The 27,852-nt window shown below is 36.1% G+C and overlaps 1 protein-coding gene across 1 annotated transcript in view; it reads right to left on the bottom strand.

Moving 5' to 3' along the window:
- Window positions 1–14,213: 14,213 nt before the first annotated feature.
- Window positions 14,214–27,852, bottom strand: part of LONRF1 (LON peptidase N-terminal domain and ring finger 1) — a 34,872-nt gene continuing 21,233 nt past the window's right edge. The window contains exons 8-12 of the mRNA XM_079142730.1: window positions 24,661–24,782; window positions 21,941–22,099; window positions 21,669–21,831; window positions 18,024–18,176; window positions 14,214–15,549 (exon numbers count right to left, since the gene is read on the bottom strand). Coding sequence (XP_078998856.1) covers window positions 15,391–15,549; window positions 18,024–18,176; window positions 21,669–21,831; window positions 21,941–22,099; window positions 24,661–24,782 — 756 coding nt within the window. The 3' untranslated portion in view covers window positions 14,214–15,390. The remainder of the gene's footprint in view (window positions 15,550–18,023; window positions 18,177–21,668; window positions 21,832–21,940; window positions 22,100–24,660; window positions 24,783–27,852) is intronic.

Below are 27,852 nucleotides of genomic sequence, written 5' to 3'. Positions count from 1 at the left end.
TATACACTTCCCTTAAAAAGTGAGAGAAGGGCTGTTTTAAGTGGGGGAGTGGCCTTGAGTGCCCATTCCTTCATCACAGGTGAATTCTTGGGCAGTTCAATTTTAGGAAAGATTACACGTGAAAGTTGAAGTTATGAAAATGGACTTCCTTAAAACTATCCACACCCACCTACTTCTTGGAAAGCTTTGCATGTCTCCAGGATACACTGACCCCAATTTGTAGACCATGTATCTAAATTAAGGTGAGGAAATAGATGATGACAAAGGGGGAAAAGCAAGAGATGCAGAAAGAAATTGACATGATGTGATAAAATGAGGGAAAATGGTAAAACAAGACTTCAGACTTTCTAAGTAGAGGGGACACCATTAATCTGAGAAATGGAAAACATTTTGAGCCCACATTACTAGACATGTTAAGTTTAAGGGATTTCTGGAGCATTCAATTGGGCTTATTTAGAAAATGCATATGTGACTCTGACCTTTAAGAGAAAGCTCTGAATTGAGAAAATTATGTATATATATATATAAATGTTATATATATATATGGAAATCCTGTCACTTAGCTTTTTAATAGAAGCACTAGATTTCTTTTTAAGTTTTAAAATTTGTTTTATTGTAAATAAATGGTATACATGTTGTTTCTCTGTTCATGGAAGTAAAGGCATACCATTTGTGTAATCATAAATTTACATAGGGTAACGTTGTTTGATTCATTCTGTTATTTTTCCCTCCCCCCCACACTTCCCACCCCTCTTTTCCCTCTATACAGTCCTTCCTTCCTCCATTCTTGTCCCCCTCCCTAACCCTAAACCTAATCTTAACCCTAACACTAACCCCTCCCACCCCCCATTATGTGTCATCATCTACTTATCAGCGATATCATTTGTCCTTTGGTTTTTTTTGAGATTGGCTTATTTCACTTAGCATGATATTGTCCAATTTCATCCATCAGCCTACAAATGCCATAATTTTATCATTCTTTATGGCAGAGTAATATTCCAGTGTGTGTGTGTGTGTGTGTGTGTGTGTATCACAGTTTCTTTATCCATTCATCAATTGAAGGACATCTAGGTTGGTTCCACAATTTGGCTATTATGAATTGAGCAACTATGAACATTGATGTGGCTGTATCTCTGTAGTATGCTGATTTTAAGTCCTTTGGATATAGGCCAAGGAGTGGGATAGCTGGGTCAAATGGTCGTTTCATTCCAAGCTTTCTGAGGAATCTCCATACTGCTTTCCAGAGTGGCTGCACTAATTTGCAACCCCACCAGCAATGTTTGAGTGTACATTTTTTCCCACATCCTCGCCAACACCTATTGTTGCTTGTGTTCTTGATAATTGCCATTCTAATTGGGGTGAGATGAAATCTTAGGGTAGTTTTGATTTCCATTTCTCTTATTACTAGAGATGTTGAACATTTTTTCATATGTCTGTTGATTGCTTGTACATCTTCTTCTGTGAAGTGTCTGTTCATTTCCTTAGCCCATTTGTTGATTGGATTATTTGTATTCTTGGTGTAGAGTTTTTTGAGTTCTTTATAGATTCTGGAAATTAGCGCTCTATCTGAAGTATGAGTGGCAAAGTAGGCTCTCTCTTCACATTACTGATAGTTTACAATGCTGAAAGAAAGCTTTTTAGTTTGAATCTATCCCAGTTATTGATTCTTGCTTTTATTTCTTGTGCTATGGGAGTCCTGTTAAGGAAGTCTGATCCTAAGCCGACATGTTGAAGATGTGGACCTACTTTTTCTTCTGTAAGATGCAGGGTCTCTGGTCTGATTCTGAGGTCTTTGATCCATATTGAGTTGAGTTTTGTGCAGGGTGAGAGATAGGGGTTTAATTTCATTCTGTTGCATATGGTTTTCCAGTTTTCCCAGCACCATTTGTTGAAGAGGCTCTCTTTTCTCCATTGCATATATTTGGCACCTTTGCCTAGTATGAGAATATTGTATTTATTTGGGTTTGTGTCCATGTCCTCTATTCTGTACCATTGATCTACCTGTCTATTTTGGTACCAATACCATGCCGTTTTTGTTACTATTGATTCGTAATAGAGTTGAAGATCTGGTATTGTGATACCCCCTGCTTCGCTCTTTCTGCTAAGGATTGCTTTAGCTATTCTGGGTTTTTTATTCTTCCAGATGAATTTCATGATTGCTTACTCTATTTCTGTAAGGTACATCATTGGGATTTTAATTGGAATTGCATTGAATCTATATAGCACTTTTGGTAGTATGGCCATTTTGACAATGTTAATTCTGCCTATCCAAGAACAAGGGAGATCTTTCCGTCTTCTAAGATTTTCTTTTATTTCTCTCTTTAGTGTTCTGTAGTTCTCATTGTAGAGGTCTTTCATCTCTTTTGTGAGATTGATTCCCAAGTATTTTATTTTTTTCGAGGCTATTGTGAATGGGGTAGTTTTCCTAACTTCTCTCTCTGAAGATTCATCACTTATGTATAAAAATGCATTGGATTTATGAGCATTGATCTTGTAACCTGCTACTTTACTGAATTCACTTATGAGTTCTAAAAGTTTTCTGGTGGAATTTCCGTGTTCCTCTAAATATATAATCATGTCATCAGTGAACAGGGATAGTTTTAGTTCTTCTTTTCCTATTCGTATCCCTTTAATTTCTTTGGTTTGTCTAATTGCTCTGGCTAAAGTTTCAAGGATGATGTTGAATAGAAGTGGTGAAAGAGGGCATCCCTGCCTTGTTCCAGTTTTTAGGGGTAATGCTTTCAGTTTTTCTCCATTTAGGATGATATTGGCCATGGGCTTAGCATAGATGGCCTTTACAATGTTAAGGAATGTTCCCACGATCCCTATTTTTTCTAGTGTTTTGAGCATGAAGGGATGCTGTATTTTATCAAATGCTTTTTCTGCATCTATTGAAATAATCATGTGATTCTTAACTTTAAATCTGTTGATATGGTGAATGACATTTATTGATTTCCAGATGTTGAACCAACCTTGCATCCCTGGGATAAAACCCACTTGATTGTGGTGCACTATCTTTTTAATATATTTTTGTATGTGTTTGCTAAAGTTTTGTTGACAATTTTTGCATCGATGTTCATTAAGGGTATTGGTCTGAAATTTTCTTTCTTCGATGTGTCTCTGTCTAGTTTAGGTATCAGGGTGATATTGGCTTCATAGAATGAGTTTGGGAGGGTTCCCTCCTCTTCTATTTTATGGAATACTTTGAGAAGTATTGGAATGAGCTCTTCTTTAAAGGTTTTGAAGAACTCGGCTGAGAACCCATCTGGTCCCGGACATTTCTTTGTTGGTAGGCTTTTGATGACCTCTTCTATTTCATTGCTGGAAATTGATTTATTTAAGTTGTGTATGTCCTCCTGGTTCAGTTTAGGTAATTCATATGTCTCTAGAAACTTGTTGATGTCTTTGAGGTTTTCTGTTTTGTTGGAGTATAGATTTTCAAAATAGCTTCTAATTATGTTTTGTATTTCACTCGTGTCTGTAGTGATATTTCCTTGTTCATTCCGAATTTTAGTAATTTCAGTTTCTCCCTCTTTCTCTTTGTTAGTGTGGCCAAGGGTTTATCAATTTTGTTTATTTTTTCAAAGAACCAACTATTTATTTTGTTAATTTTTTCGATTTTTTTTTTGTTTCAATTTCATCTCTGATTTTAACTATTTCCTGTCTTCTACTACTTTTGGTGTTGGTCTGCTCTTCTTTTTCTAGGGCTTTGAGCTGTAGTGTTAAGTCATTTATTTGTTGATTTTTACTTCTTTTGTTGAATGTGCTCCATGAAATAAATCTTTCTTTAAGTACTGCTTTCATACTGTCCCAGAGATTTTGATATGATGTGTCTTTGTTCTCGTTTACCTCTAAGAATTTTTTTATTTCCCTCCTGATGTCTTCTGTTATCCATTCATCATATAATAGCGTATTATTTAATCTCCAGGTATTGGAGGAATTTCTGTTTTTTATTCTGTCATTTACTTCTAATTTCAATCCATTATGGTCTTATAGAATACAAGGTAGTATCTCTATCTTCTTGTATTTGCTAACAGTAGCTTTGTGGCATAAAACATGATCTATTTTAGAGAAGGATCCATGTGCTGCTGAGAAGAAAGTGTATTCGTTCTTTGTTGGATGGTATACTCTATATATGTCCATTAAGTCTAAATTGTTGATTGTGTTATTGAGATCTATGGTTTCTTTATTCAATTTTTGTTTGGAAGATCTATCCAGTGGTGGGAGAGGTGTGTTAAAATCCCTAGTATTATTGTGTTGTGGTTTATTTGATTTCTGGAATTGAGAAGGATTTGTTTGCCGTACATGATGAGCCAATGTTTGGGGCATAGATATTTATGATTATTATGTCTTGTTGATTTATGCTTCCCCCCTTAAGCAGTTTGTAATGTCCTTCTTTATACCTTCTGACTAGTTTTGGCTTGAAGTCCTCATTATCTGAAATGAGGATGGATACTCCAGCTTTTTTGCTGTGTCCGTTTGTATGGTATGTTTTTTCCCATCCTTTCACCTTTAGTCTGTGGGTATCTCTTTCTATGAGATGAGTCTCTTGCAGGCAGCATATTGTTGGATTTTTCTTTTTAATCTATTCTGCTAGTCTATGTCTTTTCATTGATGAGTTCAGGCCAATAACATTCAGGGTTATTATTGTGATATGATTTGTATTCCCAGTCATTTGACTCATTTTTGTTTTTTGACATGATTTGGTTTTTCCTTTATTTGACTATTCCTTTAGGCAAGTCCCTCCCGTTGCTGATTTGCATCGTTGTTTTTCATCTCTTCCTCATGGAATATTTTGCTGAGAATGTTCTGTAATGCCGGCTTTCTTTTTGTAAATTCCTTTAGCTTTTGTTTATCATGGAAGGATTTTGTTTCGTCGTCAAATCTGAAAGTAAATTTTACTGGGTATAAGATTCTTGGTTGGCATCCGTTTTCTTTCAGGGCTTGGTGAATGTTGTTCCAGGCCCTTCTAGATTTTAGGGTCTGTATTAAAAAATCTGCTGATATTCTTATTGGTTTCCCCCTGAATGTAATTTGATTCTTTTCTCTCATGGCCTTTAAAATCATATCTTTATTTTGTATGTTAGGTATTTTTATTAAATGTGCCTTGGTGTGGGTCTGTTGTAATTTTATATATTTGGAGTCCTATAAGCCTCTTGTACCTGATTTTCCATTTCATTCTTCAGATTTGGGAAATTTTCTGATATGATTTCATTGAATAGATTGTTCATTCCTTTGGTTTGTTTCTCTAAGCCTTCCTCAATCCCAATAATTCTTAAATTTGGCCTTTTCATGATCTCTCATAATTCTTTTAGATTCCGTTCATGATTTCTTCTCATCTTCTCTGTTTGGTCAATTTTGTTTTCAAGATTAAATATTTTGTCTTCAATGTCTGAGGTTCTGTCTTCCAGGTGTTCTATCCTATTGGTTATGCTTTCTATGGAGTTTTTAACTTGGTTTATTGTTTCCTTCATTTCAAGGATTTTTTTTTTTTAGTATCTCTAACTCTTTATTGAAATGATCTCTTGCTTCTCGTATTTGCTCTTTTAACTGTTGATTGGTGGGATCATTTAATGCCTGCATTTGTTCTTTCATCTCCTCCTTCATTGCCTGCATTTATTTGCTCTTTCATCTCCTCGTTTGCTTCACAGATTGTTTTAATTATGTACATTCTGAACTCCCTTTCTGACATTTCTTCTGCTGTGCTGTCATTGAGTTTTATTGATATAGTATCTAGGTTTGTTTGGGACATTTTCTTCCCTTGTTTTCTCATATTGGTCAGATATCAGTGGGACTCTGAGATGTTGCAGATTTCCTCTATTGGCTTATAGTGTTCCTGTAGATTTCCAGTATATCACCTCCCTGTCTTCAGTAGCCTGAAGTCTTGGAGGAACTTGATAATGCAGTGCTTCCAAAGAAAGCTGCCCCTAGCCTGCTACTGAGTCCAGGGCTGGGGGCTGGTTCTGTGTGGAAATCCTCTCACTGGGTGGTCCTGCTCCTAGAAGCTGGCTATAGACAGGGCCTGCCCCCACCTGAGGGAGCCAGGCTGCTGGGAGAAAGCCTCTCCCTGTCCTGCCTTGGTCCCAGAAGTGGCCTGCGGGCCAGGCCTGCCACTGGGTCCAGGGATTTGTGTTGACTCTGTGTGGAAAAGCTCTCATTGGGCGGGCCTGCTTCTAGAAGCTGGCTGTGGATCATGCCTGCCGCCGCAGAGGGAGCAGGGCTGCTTGGGGAAGACCCTAGCTGCCCTGCCCTGCTCGGAGAAACTGCCCCCTGTCCGGGCCTGCCGCCCGGCGGAGCTTCACCTGGTGGGAGAGACTCACCCTGGGGCTCTATGTTGGTCCAAGTCTCTCAATACCTCCCCTTCTTGAATCCTGAGTTCCGGAGCAATGGGAGATGCCGTCACCCACTAGTCCGCCATCTTGGATCCACACTTCCTTGGCAAGGCGTTGCACTTCACACAAGGGTTGGGAAATCTTGACAAATTTCTCAATGAAACTCCTTCGGTAATTCCCGTCTATTTTTTTCTCATTAATAGAAGTAAAGAGAAAGCTTTGACAATGGTGGACAAGCTCACACTTTGAAGGGTCAGAGAAGTTCCAATCAGCGACCTGAAGTTTTTCTGCTGTAAGCTTATCTCCACTCCACCTCCTGGTGGCTGAACTTTGTCTGCACCTCTTCTTTGAAGCTGGAGTTGTTGCTGTTTGTATCGATATCATCCCTCCCAATTCTGTGGGTCCTTTTCTATTCTCTCCTGGTGGCCCAGTATGGTTCCTTCTAACTTCAGCTATTTCACAAACTATCAGTTTCTTTTCGATAGCAGACTCAATTTGGGTCCTTCCATCCATCCTTCACATTGCTGCCAAAATAATCTTTTTTTTTTTTTAATCTCTGAGAAGGAAACTTGAAATAAGTAGTCCCTAATTCCACCCTGAACTGAGCACAAGCCAGTCCAGTGGTCCCTACAGATTGCCCAAGGCAGCTCTCTAGGCACCACTTATCTCAAGCAGAGGCCGCTGGCTTTGGGGCCTTTCAGTTCAACCCCTGCTTCACTCTACTGAGGTAGGAGAATCAGCCTGTGAATTGAAGCATTAAATTTAATGTTCTCTTTTTGATTCCCCAAAAGAGAACATTAAAAGTGGGAAGAATTTTTAAGCATCTTCTTCCCTACCACTTCAAGAATCTAGTTCTAATTTATACCTTTGATTTTCCCAGAGTTCCAAGCACAGGGTGTTTGGGAAATGTGAATGAGTAAATATCACCTGCATAACTAGTAAAGAAGGGTGAACGATGACAGCTGTGCCTTATGTAAGCCCGTACACCCAGCAGCTCTCCTTAAGACTCATAGAGACCTGGATAATTCTTGATCACTAACAACAGCTGATAGCTTCTAGAACCAAGAGAAAGGGCAGAGGGACTTGATTTAATTCACTTACTTGCTTTTATTTTTATGGCCAACATGAGAGAACTCCCTTGTTCAATTACACTGGGGAGATACATAGTGGAAGTTTCTCCAAGACCCCTACTAAGGATTTATGTCTCAGCAGCTCTTGAATCTTCGGAGCAGTATTTTCTCTCTCTTATTTTTTCTATCCTGGTGATTGAACCCAGGGATGATTTGCCACTGAGTTACATTCCCAGATCTTTTTATTCATTTTTTTATTTTGAAACAGGGTCTCACTAAGTTGTTAAGACTGGCCTCAAACTTATGATCTTCTTGACTCAGCCTCCTGAGTGAGTGGGATTACAGGCTTGGGCTGCCACACAGCCTCTCCTGATTTCTTCCCCCTATGAGAGGATGGCAAGATCCAAGATGTACCCTCTCAACTCCAAAATATTTTTGCCTTTGAAAAAAACTCACTTTAACCTAGGAAATGGCTACCCTCTTTTATTTTATCCATCTTTTTTTCTATTAGGTTTAATGATTTGAAATCTCAGGCTCATCTTTGAATCCTTATTCCCTGTGACCTCTTATATATCTCAGTCAACTGGGAAGTATACTGAGTTCTATTATAATACAATCTCTTGAACTAATTTTTCATTTCCATTGCCCCTTGTCTATTTTTCTTGGATCCCGAGCATAACTTCAGAGAGACTGAATTTCTCAGTTTGCAAATTCAGGTGTGCAAAAAATGTACTCCTTCATTTTCTTTTCTTTTTTTTTAAATTTTTTTAGTTGGTAGATGTACACAACACCTTTATTGATTTTTATGTGGTGCTGAGGATCGAACCCAGTGCCTCACATGTGGTAGGCAAGCATTCTACCACTGAGTGATAACCCTAGCCCTTCATTTTCTTTAAATAAAGCAAATTCTAACTCTGAATTTACACTCTGATAGGATGCTAAAAAACTCAACCTCTATCATTTTGAATAGTTTATTCTCTCCCACAACTAAATTGTACAAATGTCCCAGGCTTTTAAAAATCAAAAAGCATCACGGGCTGCAAGCGTAGTTCAGTGGCAGAATACTTGCCTCACGTATGCCAGGACTTGGGTTTGATTCCCTGCAGTGAAGAAAAAAAAAAAAAAAAAAAAAAAAACTGTTTGATTATGATTCCCCTTGCAGGTCTGGGGACTCTGTAGCTTCTACACCATCCTTTAGGCACAAGGAATCGTGGCAATCTGGAATACTATAGCCTAGGGTCCCTACCTCCCTAGTTGCACCAGAAAGCTACCTCCCCCCAAGATCTTGCTAACTAATCAAGGAATGCTATTGAGAATAATAAGGGTTCCCCCTTATTCTTAGGGCTTAATGTGGTGTCCCCCAAAGGCTCATGTGTGAGACAATGCAAGAGGGTTTAGAGGTGAAATGACTGGGTTGAGAGAGCCTTGACCTAACCAATGTACCAATCCCCATAGGGATTAACTGGGTGTTAACTGTAGGCAGGCAGGGTGTGGCTGCAGGAGGGGGGTCCCTGGGGACATGCCTTTGGGGTATATATTTTGTCCTTGTTGGACGGAGTTTGCTCTCTCTGCTTCCCTGTTTCAATATTCTGAGCCAATTTCCTCTGCCACACACATCTGTCATGATGCTCTTTCTCACCTCATGGTCTGAGGATTGCAGTTGGCCATCTATGGACTGAGACCTCTGAAACTGTGAGCCCAGAGATAAACTCTTCCTCCTCTAATGGTTCTTGTCAGGTCTTTTGGTCACAGTAGTGAAAAAGCTGACCAAAACACCCAATTTTCTCTTAAAACTACAAACCTCAATACCAGACATCTTTTCTCTATCACTAAGTTTCAAGCCATTGCTTCTCTTCTTATATTCCTAGAACTTCACATAAACCCTTCAATGGTTCAGATTTTAACCAGAGACAAGACGAGCACTGAACTTCAGGCTACTTCTGCTTTATGTCAGGCCACCTCCCTTGAAGCCAGAAATGTAAAACTGAGTCACTTACTTGAAGAACTCTTAATAGCTGTAGGTAAATAAAGAGAATACAAACATTCCAATATATTCTGTCATACATTCAATTTGTGTAAAAATTTGGCCATATATCTATATATAAACAAAGTTTATCCTACATAAGATCATTTATGTGGCAAAAGTAATTAATTCAACCATATATTCTAATTTTGAGCAAGGCAATGGTGTTAGATGTTGTTATTTTACATCCTGAATATAAAGTTCTGAGACAGCAAGTGTTATTTCTGAGACACATAAGTGAAAAGCAAACTCAAATTCCAGCATCAAATTTTTCCACTCCTCTTTATTCAATTCATAGACAAAGATTTCATCTGCAAGTACTTTAATAATTGCTGCAGGCCAATTTGTGACTAACCCTACAAGCAATGACAATTCCCTCATACGTCTTGTAAACAAGAGTTGTGACTATATTATGTAATAGCTATTGAAACTTGCCTGTTTTTCTTGCAACCTGTTGAGGATAAGTTCTTAATTTATCCAGTGAATGCAAAAGAGAGCAGAGTGTCATTAGGTAATGTCAAGTCAGCATGTATTTATTTAATGTAGAAGTATTTTGTAAATCCCAGGTTGCATAGCATAGAACTCTCTCCACTTAAGTGGAAAGTTTCTCCGTATCCCTACTCTCGCAGAGCATACTTGTTTAATGATTCAAAAGAACTCCCTCTTAAGAGCTTCCTTGCTATAATTTATAGTAATAATGGTTCTCATTTGAGTATGGACTATTCTGCTAGATATTTATATATGTTGTTTTCAATTCCCATTTTGAAGAAGATTGAGGCTTATATATATTAAGAGGTCCACCTAAGCCCAAACAACTAGTTAGTAAGGAAGCCAGGACTTAAACCTCATTGTTTCTGTGCACCAATCACATAAAATGATATCCTCTGAAATTCAGTTACTTGAAATGAAAATGTGCTGTACTCTACGATGCTGATGACAGTTTGGTTATAAACATGCCATCCCTATGACTCAGTTCACTTTATTTTCTACATTCATCCATTACAAAAAACTTTTAACTTTAAGAAGATTCTATTCCCGTGGTTTAATATTTTTAATTGCCATAATAGGTTTTCATATCGGCTTCACTTCGTATTTCCTATTACTGAACAGTGAAAGGATGACACCTAACATACTGAAGGTATTTTTAAAGGTATATGCCTACTCAGTAATTCTTTACCACTTTGTTGCTTCTAATTTTAAGCCATCAGGTTTTTGTGTATCTCCAAATAAGAAAATGTATCAATATAACACAATGCCTAAAAGTGTAGTTATATAGTCACAATCTCAGATTCTAAAACCCAAGTGTAATATGATTATAAATTGTGCAGATTAGCTTTAGATAGCTGGCTTTCCCGGCAGGAAGACATATAGGATTTCTAAAGAAAAATAAATTCTTATTAATCCTACCAATTTCATTTTTGCTTATCTTCTAATCTTTAATTGTATGGAATACAACATGGTAATCACAGTATAACTATAACCCTGAATTATGCATTTCCACGCACATTCATTATTGATGAATTAATTCATTTATTTGTACCAGGGATGGAACCCAGGGGTGCTTTACCACTAAGCCACATTCCCAACCCTATTTTTCTTATTTTTTCAGACAGGGTCTCACCAAGTTGCTTAGAGCCTCGCTGAGTTGCCAAGGCTAGCCTCAAACTTGTAAATTTTCTTGTCTCAGTCTCTCGAGTTGCTGGGATTACAGGTATGTGCCACCATATCTGGTTAGTCTCTTATTTTAAATGACTGAATAATACCTATTTGAGTTTCTGATATTTGTCACCTATAGTAGGCATTGGGAGTTTCTAAGTTTTTGCTGTTCTAGAGATATTGGGGAAAAATGTAGTATCTATTGTCATGCATGTGTATTTTATTTTTTATTATTTCCTCAAATTATTTCCTTAAATTAAGCATATATTCTTTAAAAGACTATTCTTTTCAAAACCCACAAATATGAAAAAAAAAAAAACCCTCCCTCCAAAAAAAAAAAAAAACTTTAAGGAGATTTAATTTTGGTGGAGAGCCAAAATCCATTTAGAGGCAGGTCTACACGAAAGCTCATTTATTAGGCTGCATCCTAAATGTCTATAAAAAATGTTTAACCATTTTAAAATGTTGGCATTTAACCATTGGCTTAGGAAGAAAAAACAAAACATGTCCTTAAATTCTTTGAATCTGTCATTTCATTACTGATCAAAGCCAGACAACTGAATTATTACTATCTTGTTTGTACTAGGTCTAATTTTTTTTTTTTTTTGGACATATTTTCCTAAGCATGGATACATTTGGTCCCTTGGAATGCATACAGAATGTTTCATTAGTCTTGACTCTAGAAAATGACCTGTATTATTTCTTTTCTATATTCCTTAAGAAACTTCTATTAGATGGATGTTCAAACTTTGAATCTATTATTCATGTCTCAATTTCTTCCTCTTACTTTTACTCTTCTGAACACTATGCATTGTGTTGTCTGGAAAGGCCCCCAACTTAATCCTGCCTTGTTCTGTCTTCATTTTTCTACTTAGTTATCTATAGACATTATTTTCATAATTAATTGTTTCAACAAACATTTGTTGGTGAAGTCTTCTAATGGTGACCAGGACATTTTTTAAGATTCTTAGATTTTTGGGGTGATTGCAACATCCTCAAATCTAAGTATATTGAGTTTGTTGTCTTACTCATTTTCCCCAAATTTCTAGGATTTGATTGTGTACTCGTCTTTGTTGTTTGAGATCAACGATTTAGGGTTGTTGGTTCAGTGAAAGGTAGCTTACCTATTTTGATCATGGAAAACACTAGACCACAGAGACAGTTTAGAGGTAGGTCAGTGGCTTTTCTGTGCATGAGGGCTCCTCATTCTACTTGGATCTGAAGCTATGGAAAGTTTTATGGACCTTCTCTGGCCCAAGGCCCACATTCAATACTTTGGCCTGAGAACTGCTGTTGTTGTCTATTGCCCAGTTCAAGTGGGGCAAATGATCCAGCTGTTTCAATCATAGCCTCCACAGGGGAATTTGCCAAGACCCTTTCTAGCTTAGGGCTTCCCTGTAGTTACTCCATTTCTGCAAAGTTATGCTTTCCTCTTGTCTTATAGTATCAGATTGCAAGTACATATCTCAGATATTCCCTAGAAATCATTAGTTACTTCATGAAATTTTAGTTTCATAATGCCTTTTACATTTCATTTTCTTTAATTTAGTAAGGAGGTGAAAGTATTTGTGCAGTCTACCATTTTATCTTAATCTCTCTTCTTAACTGGCACTTTTTTCAAATACGTTTAGTGATCAACCAATGACTACTTAAATCCTAAATCTGTCTGAATGCTAGTCATACTACTTAGAAGAGCTTGGTTTCTGTATTTGCTTCAGTTACCCCCTCAGTACATAGCAAAGTACATAGAGAGTACTATGAAGTTCAGAGTTCTCCTACCTGAGAGAAGGCACCTGAGTTGGACCTTGAAGAACAGGAAGAACTGGACATGCAGACAGGTGTATAAAGAGTGGCAGCTAGCTACTTTGGCTTAAAATGTTGAATTCATGACAGAAGTTAGGCACACAAAGTGATAAGGGAAAAACAATTTCATTCATTTGCTCTTTTCTGATAAACTCTGGAAGATGCAATAGAAAAAAATTAAAAGTTATCATGGTCTAAAAAAATCTAGAGTAATTGTCAGAGATCCTTTGTCACAAAATTAGGCTCAAAGAATACATAAGGCCCACAAATTTCTATTGGCATGTGTAAATGTGTATATATACGGAAACCGTTTAATGCCCATTTGAGTGTGTGCACATACATATCCATTATATACTAAAGATGTGGATTCAATACCAGGTAATTCCTTTTGCCATTTATTTTGAGAAATATATAGGTAAAGTCTTTACTTATGCTAACAAATCCCTTCTTAATAGGCATTTTTTTGGGGGGGGGGTAACCAGGGATTAAACTCAGGGGCACTCAACCACTGAGCCACATCCCCAGCCCTGTTTTGTATTTTATTTAGAACAGGACCTACTGAGTTGCTTATTAGTGCCTCGCTTTTTGCTGAGGCTGGCTTTGAACTCGCAATCCTCCTGTCTCAGTCTCCCAAGCCTCTAGGATTACTTGTGCCACTGCGCCCGGCTTAATAGGCACTTTTTCTGAAGTTGAAAACTTCAGAAACAACTGATACTACAGAGAACCACAAGGAATGGCTTATCCCTTCTATGTCTTCTGCAGAACTACTGAACAGATTCTTAATTGGTATAACTGTGGGTGTGAGGATGGCCTTCTAGGGAGTCATGTCTTTACTCTTTTTTATAAAAATACTAAATATTAAAATATGATTTACTTATATCTGGAAAATCTTAGCTGGGGAACTGAGGGCAGAAATGGTCAAGTCTAACACACTCTCAAATGGAATAGCAATGAGAAAAAAATTTATCTAAAGGAACTTTTTTTTTTTTTTTTGGTGGTGGTACTGGGGATTGAACCCAGGGCCTTAGGGCATACTAGGCAAGCACGCTACAAACGGAGCTATAGCCCCAGCTGCACCCCACCCCCACCCAAGTGGATTTTTTAAAAGATTGAAACAGTGTTTTAAATGATGGTTCTAGGATAAGAAGCCTCTTAAAGACACTTCATTCTTTGCTCAAAAAAGTAAATAAAAAAAAGTATTTTGAAAACCATAGCTCATGTCTTGACATAAAACATTTAGCAAAACCCATGTGTTCTTTACTATATGCAGTTTGGTTCCTCTACTGATCTTTTTTTTTTTGACACTGATCTAACATTTAAGAGAAAAACTATATGAATTAAGCTTTTATTCAAAATTAAATAAGCAAAAGCAAAAATTTTAAGAAACTTTTACAAATTACTTACATAAAAGAAAGTTAATAGGGACAGTCACAAGTTTGCAACAAATAATTACAAAAGTATCTAGGGCAGCATGAATAGAAACCATGTCATAGCATGGTGACCTAACTGTGGTATGAATAAGGCATAACTAACATTCGCACCAAGACCAGAATTAAAAACAAAACAAACTTTAAAAGCTTAGTTCTACATTAAGCTTCTTCTCTCCCCTCAGATCCTTAATGCGTTTATACTATGTAACTTTTTAAACAAACACATCATGTCAAACTATAAATTACATAGATGGGCAGTTAATGTGAAAAGCCCCCCTAAAATGTACAAACTAACTGGTACTGAATTGAGTTCTCCATTTACCTTTATGTACAATTAAATGTAAACCATATTTTCACAGTTTTAAGTATTTTATGAATAGATGCACAGTACCATGTCAGGTTTGCAATTGTTCCTGAAAACTGGCTCTAGGTTCTGCATCCAATGCCTGTCGGTCACTGAGATGCAAGTATTTACATAAATAAGAAAGAAACTGTGTCATAGTTAATGGTCAAGACAGTTCAGTAAGAGCAGTATTTCCAACAAAGAATGATACTCAGTACCATATTTTACATACTTGTGCAAATATAAGCATTAGGACAAATAAATCTGAGGCAAATTCAATTTGCAAAAATTTCTATCACTACTGTTGTAAACTTGGGCAATAAATGACCCTCGGCAAGTTCTGCTCTCTATGGCTTTTTTTTTTTTCTTTTAAAATTTTAAAGCCAGAGAAAATACACACATACTACTCACACAGGTGTACCCACTCACACACACACATACATACTACATACATACACAGAGTTCTTAATTCATTTTAGAATATGGTACATAGTGCAACTTCATCACAATGTAGAGGTTTAACACACATTCAGTGCGTGTTTTTCTGTGCGAGTTCTTAGTGGTCTAAATCCTAGTTGAAGGTATTCATTTGAAGATCCACATGATTCAGGAGGTTGAAGGAAAAAAAAGTTTCATTACATTTCTCAAACCAGCACTGGATGTGCAAAGGCAGCGGACAATCTGGCTGTTAAAGCAGTCAGATTAGGGTAACATTAAAGTAAGATCCAAGCAGTTATTTAGATTGGTCTCTAGAAAAATAGGTCAGTATATGCTGTATCTTTGTCAGTCGTTCTTCCAAAGACTTCATTGACAAGACTGACAACTGATATCGAGGATCTACGGGAAGAACTGCAAGAAGCCACCAACACCATGCAGGTCCATTAGGGGTTGCCTGAAATTAATCAACAGTTTATAGTATTAAGAAAACAAGTTTATTTATGCAATAATAACTAAAAAGCTACTATGGACTGAGCATTTTACTATGTGCACAGTGCCATCTTGAATGTCCTTAATAATTACAAAGGTAGACTACTATATGAAGAACAAATAAATGGGGAAACTGAAGCTTAGAAACATAATTCAATTGTCCAAGATCTCTCAGCTTGTATGAAGCAGAATCAATATTTCAATCCAGACCTGGCTCCACAGTCAACCCTCTTTTTTCTGTACTACACTGCCATAAGGCATGGTTTCTTCACCTTAGGCTACTGATAATTTGGGCCAGATAATCCTTTGTGTGGGAGGCTGTACACTATAGTACATTTATCAGCACCTCTGACCTCTATTCATTAAATGCCAATAGCACCTACCTCTCCAGTTATGACATCTAAAAATGTCTCTGATCCTCAGCACCGCAAAAAAAAAAAAAAAATATATATATATATATTATGTATATATATATATATATATATATAAATGTCTCTGGATAGTGTCAAATATCCCATGGGAGAAAACCTAGTCCTAGTTGAGAACTGTTTCCTTAAAATAAATATTTAAAGCATTAAAAAGTTAATTGATATTTAAAATTTTCTTTTTTCTATGGAATCCTAAAGAAGATATAAGAAAAAAATCTTGGTTTTGAAAAAGAAACATATCTCCAGCAAAGAAGTCCCTCTGTTTCAAGGGTTAACCAGTGGCTACTGAAAGAACTAGGAATTTACATAAAAGTATTTGTAAGCCTCTTACTGCACATACCATTGCTTTTCATTGGACCTGAAATGTGAAGTTTCAGAATGACAAAAGGAACAACCACAGTGTTGATCTCCATAAGCTTCCTTTAGAACCAACTTAGATTTCTACAACTGTGTATTTATTGCCTGTTTGCAACCCAGCCTCACCACCACCTCCTTCTGCTTTTCAAACGTCAGAAACTACATTTCCCAGAAACTCCTCCTCCATATGGCTCCAGGTTAGAGGCACTCTTGAGAGATGTGGAAAACTGGCAAAGAGGTTGTTTTTCTATGGAGACTGTTACAAAGTGTGGGCAGCAGCTTTACAAAGAATTCTTGAAAACCACCTGATCCACTGGTATAGACTGATATACTGGTAGGGCCTCCCTGGGATTCCTAAGAATTGTAGCAGCTTCCCCACAATTTCTTCCAAAAGCACCCTGCTTCACTGTTCCAGGTGATCTGTGGCAACAGATTCCCTGACCTCTGATGGAGAATACCCCTGACCTTCACTCTTCCAGCTCTCCAACTATTGTATATACTCGGTGTCCTATAGTAAACCCTTCATTCCTAGAATATGCAAAATGGCTGCTTCTGTTTTCCTGATTGAATCCTGACTCACACTATTATTAACAGAACACAGTGGTAAAGGACTGAAAATAAACTAGTAGAGTGGTGAAGATAAGGAAAAAGTAATGCTATATTTTATTTAAGTTTTTTTTAAGATTTAAAATTTATTTGTTCAATTTTGTTTTTATTAGAGCCCATTTTGGTCACATTTAATTAAATTCAGGTAGCCAGAATAAAACAAACATAACATGAGAGACAGAGAATGAGTACTATTCTTAATTTGGAGGTGGTCTGATGTTGAAATTTCAATCAGGTGAAGGATTCAATTGGGATTCAGACAGACTTAGACCAACCCTTGAAAAAGTGAATGAGAAGCAGTATGAATCATTGTAGATCTCCATCTTTGTATAATTGTTTAGTCATTCCTTTGTGAAATCTATCATACTTCATTCAATTTAAAATGTTTGTAGCTAAAAGTTGGCAGTGGATGAGTCTATAATCAGATTTCCCAGGAGTGTGACCCTTCTTTATGCCCCCTGCAGTACCTACTACACAGATCTGCACACATGTATGTGCCTGATATACATTAATCAGATTAAGCATATGTATAAACTCCAAATACCTGAACAAGACTTTAAGAATAATAGTTTCATGAGCAGTGAAATATTAAACGAATGGACAAAAATGGATTGAAGTAGTGGGTAAGATGTTGGGAATAAAAGAAAAGGTAAGAAAAGACTTTTAACAAGTACAGATAATCTCTTCACTGTCAAAGAATAAGAGCAACAGCTGATGGGCTCAAAGACACAGCTGTCTCATAGTCACAGTTTAAGGGATGGTAACATCCCATTTTAAATTCCTTATCCCTCCTGAAAATCCTCAGGTATTCACTTTCTCCCTTTCTGGCACTCTCTCCTATAGGCATCTCATCTGATAGCTACTTCAATCCTGTGCTATGTAAAATGCACTAGATATCCCTGCTCTTAAGAATGCAGTCATAATTCTAAAGATGGGGGAGAGGGAACAAAAGAAATGCTATAAAAAAATAAAATTAAAAAAAAAGCTACTCATTTTTGTTTATTAAAAAAAGGTGAGACTTTCGGAAGCAATATCAAAGCCATCATACCTGAAGGTTTTCCTCCCTCTCAGGCATTGATCCAAAGTGCTGAAGAATCTGACTTCGAAATCTGTCTCTTAAATTCTGAAACCAGTTGCAGGCTTGAGAGTATACCAAATCATGAAGTTCTCTCAGATTCTTTATCTCTTCTTCATTCTCAACCTAGAAAGACAATGGTCAGTAAGATCCTGTGTTTCATTTCCCTATCCACAGCACCAACCCTACCGAAATGCAAAACAGTATCAGAAAACAGGGATTACTTACCTTAGTGTTAGATTATAAGAGTATTGGTCTTTAGCTGTAATATCATGTATTTCTGCCTCACATAGTGCTTTCTTCATAGACTGAATAAAGACAGCAAAGTCTGTCCTCCACCTAAGCTTGCTGAACCCGAAAGACAGGCCCCAAAGGGGAAGAATAAGGCTGGGAGTAAGTTCTGGCTCAAAGATCTACAGGAATTTGAAATGCCTTTTGACCTTTGAAGCAAGTAGAACACAAAAGTAAAAGATAGCTACTACAATAAAAGGAAAAATAGGGGTTAGAGTGCAGACCACATAGCAGCAAGTAGAAACGAGAGGACAAAAATACATCTTTTACCAGGAAACTGGGTCAAAACACAAAACCAAACAATAAACAGCAATAAATAACTATGTTATACAATCCCAGTAAATAAAAAATTTTGAGAATAATTTATACAATGTTTGACTTCTGCTCTAACATCACAAGGCTATGGCAACCTCTACAACACCTCATTGTATCCTTGAGATTACTGAATTACCAAGCTGCATATGTAAAATAGGTCCATTAGTCTTCCAGTCTGAAGAGGAGTCCAACCGAGCACAGGTGGAAGATCTAGGTTAATTCCTATCTTACATCCATTCCTCTGACACACATCCTACATCCTACTTGCTACACTGCCAGCTCACCCTCTGGTTCATATATATTAACTCAACTGAACAAATAGCAGGCTGACTCAGCCTTTCATATCTCAAGGATGACTAACATAAAAACAACAAAGGGACTCTGAAAAGATTTTAAAATATAAAAGGTAAGACTATAGCACACAAGAGACAAGAGAATATACTTCTTCCTTTTTAAAAAATTGAAATGAAAATTAGAACTAAAACTTTTAAAAGTATCTATTTTGCATAACAGCATGAATGTATTTAATGTCACTGAACTGTACACTTAAAAATGGCTAAAATGGTAAATCTTATGTGTATTTTACTAAAATTAAAAAAAAAAAGGAAAGCAGAAGACCTTATGATGGAACAATTGTGGTCTTGCAATGACTATACAAGATTTAGTCACCTGCTAACACACAAAGGACTTGATGAGTAAAAAACTTGTGACTTATCAAATTATAAAAAAGATAAAAAATCATCTGCTTTAATACCCTTAAAAATTGAAGGAAACAAACCATGGGCTGTGGAATAAGCCCATGAGTCTCAGATGGAAGGAGAAGCCAGGAAGTATACAGGAATTTTAAAAGCAAGATTGAGAACTTAATGCAATAATATAATAGAACTTAAACTTTCATTAGAAGTTCACAAAAATAATTAACTACAATAGGAAAAAATACTTCGATATAAAGACAAATTTGAGAAGCTTTTCTGGGATGGACAAGAAAAATCACTATCTATCTATCTATCTATCTATCTATCTAGATATCTATCTATCTATCTATCTATTTATTTGCGGTGCTGTGGATTGAACCCAGGGCCTTGTGCACGCAAGGCAAGTACTCTACCAACTGAGCTATCTCTCCAGCCCGAAAATCACTATTTAAATACTACTAAGATGAGAAAAAATAAATTCCTAAGACCACAAAGAGATAAAGAAGTTAACTTTCTAAACATGTTTTCAGTACACTACCCTATGGTGTGTGTATGTGTGTTTAGCTATATACTCAAGGGATTTTGACATCAAATGCAATATACAAAAACATAAATTTACATAAAATTAAAATAGGTTATTAGTTTTACATAGAGTACTACCTTTTACAAAGATTCCACTAACCAATGCCAAAGTACAAACTGTATCTTTTTTTTTTTTTTTTTTTTGCAGGAAGCAGGGCTTTATTCTGCAACACGGAGGAAACCTACTTTCCCACCTGCCCCAGACATAAATTGCTGACTCAGGAATAGGCCAGCAATGCCCCTTGTGGATCCCATGCAGGGTTCTAAAGACAAACCAGAGCCTGAAATTCTAAGCTTTCTTCCCTTAAACACACCCTTATCATTACTTACAGAATTCACTTTTATACTGGTATCAAAAATTATACTAAAAATTTATCACTAAACTAACTTTATTATATTTTTTCCCTCTTAAATTTCTTTGCTAAATATCTTCACTGTCCCCACGACTTCTGCTTCTTATTTTCTTGGTGCATACAGTGTCTTTATCCTTCTTTAGGTTTTCTATACATCTCTTGGCACCTCTAGTAACTCTCTGCTCAGATTTACTCTCCAGTCTAGGCTGCATGCCTGGCTTTCTGGACCTCAGACACCTCAAGTTTGCATCTGTGGTTGCTCCTTTCTCTTCCTGTATCTTCAACTCAAAATTTCAACTACCCAGTACTTTTGGTCTGCTGCACAAAGCAAAGTGTCTTGATGGCACGTATATAATAAGACAGGTGATATCAAACTGATCAAGTTTATCATCAGAGAGGCTACATGGTATCAAAAAGCACATAACTTTGAGGCAGATAGTTGGCTCTGAATCATTTTGTTACATGGCATACAAAAGCTTGGGCAAATTAATTAACACCTCTGAATTATACTTTCCTCATCTGTTATTTCATAGAGTTGTGAAAATTCAATGAAATAATGCTTATAAAAATGTCTAACACCAATATTCAATAAATGTTGACTGAAATGAAAGGCTTAAATAGATCAATGAACAAGTGATGAATATAAAATGTTTTTATAATTCCTTTCCCAAAGAAAAAATACCTTCAATTTGATATTTATAACATCACAAGTCATTTTTCCAGTACCTCAATTAACTGAAGTTGGTGAACTAAGTTCTGGAAACATCAAAAGCTCCACATTAATCCTATCCAAGAAGGTACCTCCATACCCTTCCCAGATGAGATATCATCAATACATGTACTGACAGTGCTTTATCTGTGATGCCTGACAGTTTTAACACAGCATTCAACTGTATTTATTTTATCATCAAGGTGATCTTAGGAACAGGAACAATTTTAATACATGAAGATTTTTATGTGTTTACCTTTCAACCTATTAATTATATCAGCTTTGATTACTAACAAATTCAATAAAACAAGACAGAGATTAGCAACCTTTCAGAACTTAGGATGGGTTGGCAGATCAACTTTGTCAAATGCTACTGTTAAATAACTATCAAACGTATACACACATGCATAGGTGTGCATATCAACACATACAATCTAGGCACTGTGCTGGCTGGCAAGCCTGCAGAAATGAAGAGGATGTAGGTTCTAGGCTCTCAAGTTCTCCTGAATGTATAACAATTCAAATGCAAGATAAGAAAAAGGTAACTGGAGCTAATTTTCATAGGAACAGGAAGAACTGATTTATGTATCTAGAAAATATAGCCTGTATGCCTGCATCACAATCACTGGAACAGAGTAGACCAGGGTGTGCTAGAAAATAACATTTTAAATACCTTAACATCTTCCAGGTATTCAATGTCTGCAGTGCAATATCCATCTTTCATTCCTCTTTTTAGAACCCTAAACCGCTTTCCTCCAACTGTATCAACCACAGACCTTCCATCAGGTAAGAAATGTACATTTCGAATTTGTAACATACAACCATAGTCTGCAAAACTGAAAGAAAAACTCTGATTAGTGTCAAAGTTCAAGCATAAGCATACAAGTTCTCATTCAAAGAAAGTCCTAGTATAAATACAAACATTTAAGTTCACAAAAAGCATACCTCTTTTGTGTATCACTGACACACATCCCAAACTGTTTGGTTCCAGTCTGTATACTTCTTCGAATCATCAATCTGTATCTTGGCTCAAATACATGAAGAGGGCAAGGCACAGTGGGGTAGGCCATAGTGCAAACAAATATTGGAACATTCTTGGTCAAGCTGAAGGAAAAGAGGTTTCAATATTACAGATCAAAACATATGACAAAAGTGAGTGATGTTTATAATGGAATTAAACTGATGAAAAGCAAAATCAGTTCTAAAAAATATGATTTTAATTCCTGGCAAGAATAAGAACCAGCATTACCTTCATTAAACTTACACTGATGCTGTATGAACTCTAAAAATCTGTTTGTGATCCTCTTATTTATAAGTTTAAATTTTGAAATACTAGGTTATCACACAGAGATAAGTATATATGAATCAAAAAGCAATTTATTATAACCATTAGTTTATATGAAAAATCTGTTTAAAATATTTGTAACAAAGGACAGTATTAATTTCATTTATCCACAAAACATTCAGCAATTCCTAGATAACAAAAGTTGAGTTCCCACAACAGACAAAAAACAATTAAAAGTTCTCAGGCATTGAGGTATTTTCAAATTATCAAAAAACATAATTCAGCTACGCACAGTGGCGCAAACCTGTAATCCCAGCAGCTCAGGAGGCTGAGGCAGGAGGAGCTTAAAGAGGCCATAATCAATTTAGCAAGCCCCTGTCTCTAAATGAAATACAAAAAAGGACTGGGGATGTGGCTCAGTGGTTAAGCAACTCTGAGTTCAATCCCTGCTACAAAAAAAAAAAAAAAAAAAAAAAAAAAAAACTCAACTATATAACATTTTTTCCAGATAACCCTAGAGTGGTATAATATTTTTCACTACCAGACTGATAGAGTAAAAGAAGGATAAAGGTTATGCAAAGTTTTGGCAAAAAAAAAAAAAAAAAACTAGTACCATGGGGTGGTTTTAAATAGTACAAGCGTGCCAAATAAGTACTTGGCTCTGTACATCATAAATCTTCTTTTTTGATAGGAAATGTCCCTGTCCTTGGAACCAACAGGCTGTCTTTCAGAAATAATCCTATAATTACTATACAAATGCTCACTTTAGCAGTGTATAGTAGCTAAAACTTGGAAGCAGAGAGTAGTGAAGTATGGTTTATCTCTAAAATGAAATATTATATACTTTCCACTGAAAGACAACATGTCCAACATTGACTTAGAAAAACTGTTAATGTGATGAGGAGGTTATAGAACACTATGAATAATATAATCTCATCTTTCTTTAAAATACATTTATCTATAGTAAAGTCTGGGAAGGCATGCCAAAATGTCATTTGTGATTCTTTTTTGGGTTACCACATACAGTGTTTCTGCTCATTTTTTTCATTTTTGTCAAAATGACCATAAATTACTTATGTAAATATAATAGTTATTAAAAACATGTTTAAAACGTATCTTAAAATAGCCCACCAGTAACAAGCAAGTCCCTTTAGCTTCTTTCTACAGCCCTCAGATCTCCTCATGCTAGGGCTTCTCCTTCCCTTGCTTTTACCTCTCCTTTGTCAGCAGTCTGGTTATATCACTATGTTTACGATTTCAAAGGTCAAACTGCAGCTTTCTTAAATCTAGATTTTTCAGTGCTGATCAAAAAGATTCATAGCTCTCACACAGAAATATTTTCTGTCATAAAACCACACAATAAAATGCTAATTCTGTGGAAAGACAAATTACTATCAATTTCTATAAAGAAAATACTAGAACTCTTCTACTGATGTTCAATGGCCTACTGAAAACATTTGATAGGCACATATTGAAAAAAGAAAAGTCTACAAGTACAACTGATTTCACTTTAAATAGAAATAGAAAATTTTCCATTTATGTTTTGAAAAATGATTGAAGTAAAAAGTTGTTAAATAAAAACAGCATATAAGATTGCAATGTTGTTCTTTAGGGGGTTCAGTTAAAGCAATGTGAAAAAAGCAGAGTTAACAAATTAAAAACCTGTGAAAGGAATTCAGAGAGACCCAAATGACTAGTAAAAGGAAAGACATTAAAGGAAAAGAAGAGGAGAAAAGTACAGGAAAGAAATATAGTACAAGCAAAGTCAGGCCCAACCTACCCACTCCAATCAGTTGTTTGTGCCCCTAATAGTGGTGTGTTTATACTAAGTATCACCAATTTGGGATATTTTTACTTGTCTGATCCTAACTTAGTTCTGCCCCCAGTCAGTATCTTTTCTGATAATTTGACTGCTAAGTCATTCCTTCAAATTTCAGTCTTTGATCCCCTTCCAAAACTCTAAATGGCTAAAAATCCCCTGCTAACTAACGTCATCTATTCTGTCTACCTTCTACACTGCCATGAGATAAGAGGGCTGCTGTTACCATCCATGTTACTGTTAACAGGCTCCATCTCTCTACCACCATTCCATTGCCTGATGTCACTCAGGAAAATTCCTCCCCCACCTCAATAATACCTCAGCCCAAAGAACTGAGTCAGAAACTCCCTATTAGAACTTCTGGATGCTACCACATGAACTCTTAAAGCTCTGTCTGCTGAGGAAAGGGGAAATTGACCACTATTTTTAAAAAAATATGCCTTGGCTAAATTGACTTGAAATAAGGACAGGATCCAGTTTACTGTGGGAAGATTTTTCATTACTATTTTCAGGGTAGTAGTTTATGATTTGATTAAGTTAATTTTATGAGAAGAAACTTACTGTGAGAGTTCAGCAGTTTCTTCATCATATATTTTTTTTCTCTCAGACAGTTCATCAGGCAGATACTTCACTATTAATTCTTCCAACAGCTGTGTGACACAGTACCTCCTATCTGCTAGATACTAAAAGACAATATTATTTTACATTCCAGTTGTTTTCCTACAGTATAAAACAGTTTAACTGATATATTAAAGCTTTTATTACATATACAGTTAATTCTGAGTAAGTTTGATTAGTGAGGGGGATATAGTGATGGATGATGCTACACAAGTAAACCTGTCTGAGGCTTTGCTCAAAAGCATTCAAGATACAAGGCTGCAACCTGAACCAAGCACTGCGTTTAAGAATGCTTCTGGTTATAATCACAAATCCTTCATTAGCAGTGGTGAGCCCTGCCCTGCCATCTCCCACAACACGGGCCACTTTCCGCCTGACGGCTCATGGTACTTACTGAAACTATCATTTTTAACTGAGAAACAAAAAGAAGATAAGGCTGAAGAATATAATGCATTTGCCTTATTTAAGAAAAACAAACCAATTCCTCTTTTTGGTTACCACTCTGAGAGGCAAAGTCTCTAGATAATTTTTCTTTCAGGTTTTTCTTTCACTGTCACTATCACTCAGACCTTATATGAAGACACAGCTATTCCTGTGTGACCCACCACCCCCTACACAAAATGGTACATTTATGTTACTCCTTAAACACTGAACTGTAGTGCTTGTGTAATTTTCTGTCATTCTATTTAAACTGATAAAAAGCCATCTATTTCACTTCTGCTTTTAAAAAAAACTATCCTTAAAGACTTCATTAATTATTTCTGTCACCCTAAATCCCCATATTTTACTGACTTTACCATATACTAGGCACTTACCATTCCCTGTATTGTATTATATTAATATGGATAATTATAATTACCTCTGTAATTAAATTAAAAATTGCTTAGGGCCAGGGACCAGGTAAGAGTAGGTATACAGAAAATGCCAATATAAATTTATTAAATATACATAGGAAAAACTCTTGGGAGATAATCAGAAGACAAAGAGAAGTTATCCTTTAATCTGTAGAGTCAACTTAAAAAAAAAGGGGTGTGTGTGTGTGTGTGTGTGTGTGTGTATGTGTGTGTGTGTCAATATCCAATGACAAATAGGAAATGTGAGACTGTGGGAAAGTGGTTACAGAAGTGTTTTTCAAATCTGGATATAAATCAGGACGTGTTAAAATATGGATTGCTGAGCTCTACCTCAGAGATTCTGATTAGTGGATATAGAGTGGAGTTTGAGGATGTGTATTTCTAACAAGTTCTCAGGTGATACAGATACTACTGGTGAGGGGAACATATTTTAAGAACCATTGGGTTATAAATCTAGAAAAGTAACGTTGAGTAGAAAATGTATAGAGTGATAATTTAAGAGTTTATGATAAGATTAACCAGAATATAGACACTAAAAAAGCAGTTCTCTATTTAATTGATTAAATTGATAAAGATGCTTGAAAATTTAATGCCCATGTAATTAAGTTGTGGGGAAATGGCCTCTTTTACATTACTGATAAGAATTCTAAATCTGTGTAACATTTCTAGGGGCTAGGCAATCTGGCAATTGGTTTTAAGAGTTTTACAAAGCCTTTGATCCAGTAATTCACCTCCCAGGAATTTAACCTAAGGAACAGTCAATGATGCATAAGATCATTAATTTAAGATGCTTTTCACAAAGCATGGTGTATTAAAAAAAAGAAAAAAAACTTCTACACTGAACAATAGAGAAATGCTAAATTATTTTACTATTATACAATTCTAAAAATCATGTCATTAAAATATATTTAAAGTGAGCCAGGCTGGGGATGTGGCGTGCCCCTGAGTTCAATCCCTGGTACCCATCCACCACCCAAATATATGTGTGTGTGTGTGTGTGTGTGTGTGTGTGTGTGTGTGTGTGTGTATTTAAATGTAAAAATAAGCAAATTAGAATGACAATTAGGAAAAATGTAAAACTGTAGAGCATGTCAATATTATATTATTTTTAAATTACATATTATATATATTTAGATTTTACAAATATATCATACAAAGTATCTTCAAAGTTGGAGTGGATAAACATTTTAAAACAGTAATGTTTAGCTGTGTTTTCAAATAACATGCTCAATGTTTTCTTTGAATTCTAATGTTTTTTAGGAAAAAACTATCTCTAAATGAAATCAATGGATCAAAAAGCTAATTTGAAAAGAAGCATAATTATACTACAGAGTATCTAAAAAGTCTAGAAAAACAGCAGGTTTAGAATACTTTATCTGAAAACACTGAGCATATTAGTTGAACAAGTAATGCACAAACTTAAGAATAACTTTATCTTGTGTTTCCTGACTTTGCAAACATCCTGTATATGGTTTTGCTTTACATATCAGCTTGCTATGTATGTGAGACATATATCAATATAACAATATGCATAGACTTTTATGCTATCTGTAAATAGTTCTGTTTTCTATATAGGAAAGAACTATATTCAAAATGCTTCTATAAATTTTTTTATTCATATTTGAAGACTCCTTTTTTTTTCTGTACACAATCCCATCTGTCAGAGCAGACGACTCACTTTCCCCATCAATGCTCAGCATCACAAGGCTTGGGCTGTACCTTAGCTGATCATTCAAGCATGACCAAGAGGGTGCGGTCCTCCCCTTGGGCCAGGAGACTCCACTGAGATCTACTGATTTCACAGGTCACTGGCAGTGATCACTGACTCTCAGAGAATGGCTGCAGAAAGCTAGGCCCATTTCTTTCCTTCTAGTTCACCACTTTTCAGAACGGCATTAGGTAGTGTGATAGCCATGAGACACATATGCCTACTCAAATTTAAGCTATTTAAAGAAAATTAAAACCACAGCGTTCCTAAGTCCCATAAGCCACAATTCAAGTACTTAAATAGTCATGAGTGGCTAGTGGCTACCATACTGCATAGTGAAGATACATAGTATTTTTAATCAATGCAGAAGGCTCTACTGTTCAGAATTATTGTTCTACATGTTAAGGGAGCTGGAATAGGCTTAAAATCTGGCTTACTATCAAGGGTGAGAGGCAATGCAGTTTAATATCTCCAATATTGTCAACATTAAAATTGAACTTATCCATGATCAAGTAACTAACCATAATTCCTTCTGTTAAAAAAAAATTAACTATAAGGGGCTTTGTCTTTGTA

Source organism: Sciurus vulgaris, assembly GCF_902686455.1.
Source record: "Sciurus vulgaris genome assembly, chromosome: 5".
NCBI classification, from domain to species: Eukaryota; Metazoa; Chordata; class Mammalia; order Rodentia; family Sciuridae; genus Sciurus; species Sciurus vulgaris.
The sequence above is the reverse complement of the archived record's forward strand: the minus strand, read 5'-3'. Positions and strand labels throughout refer to the sequence as shown.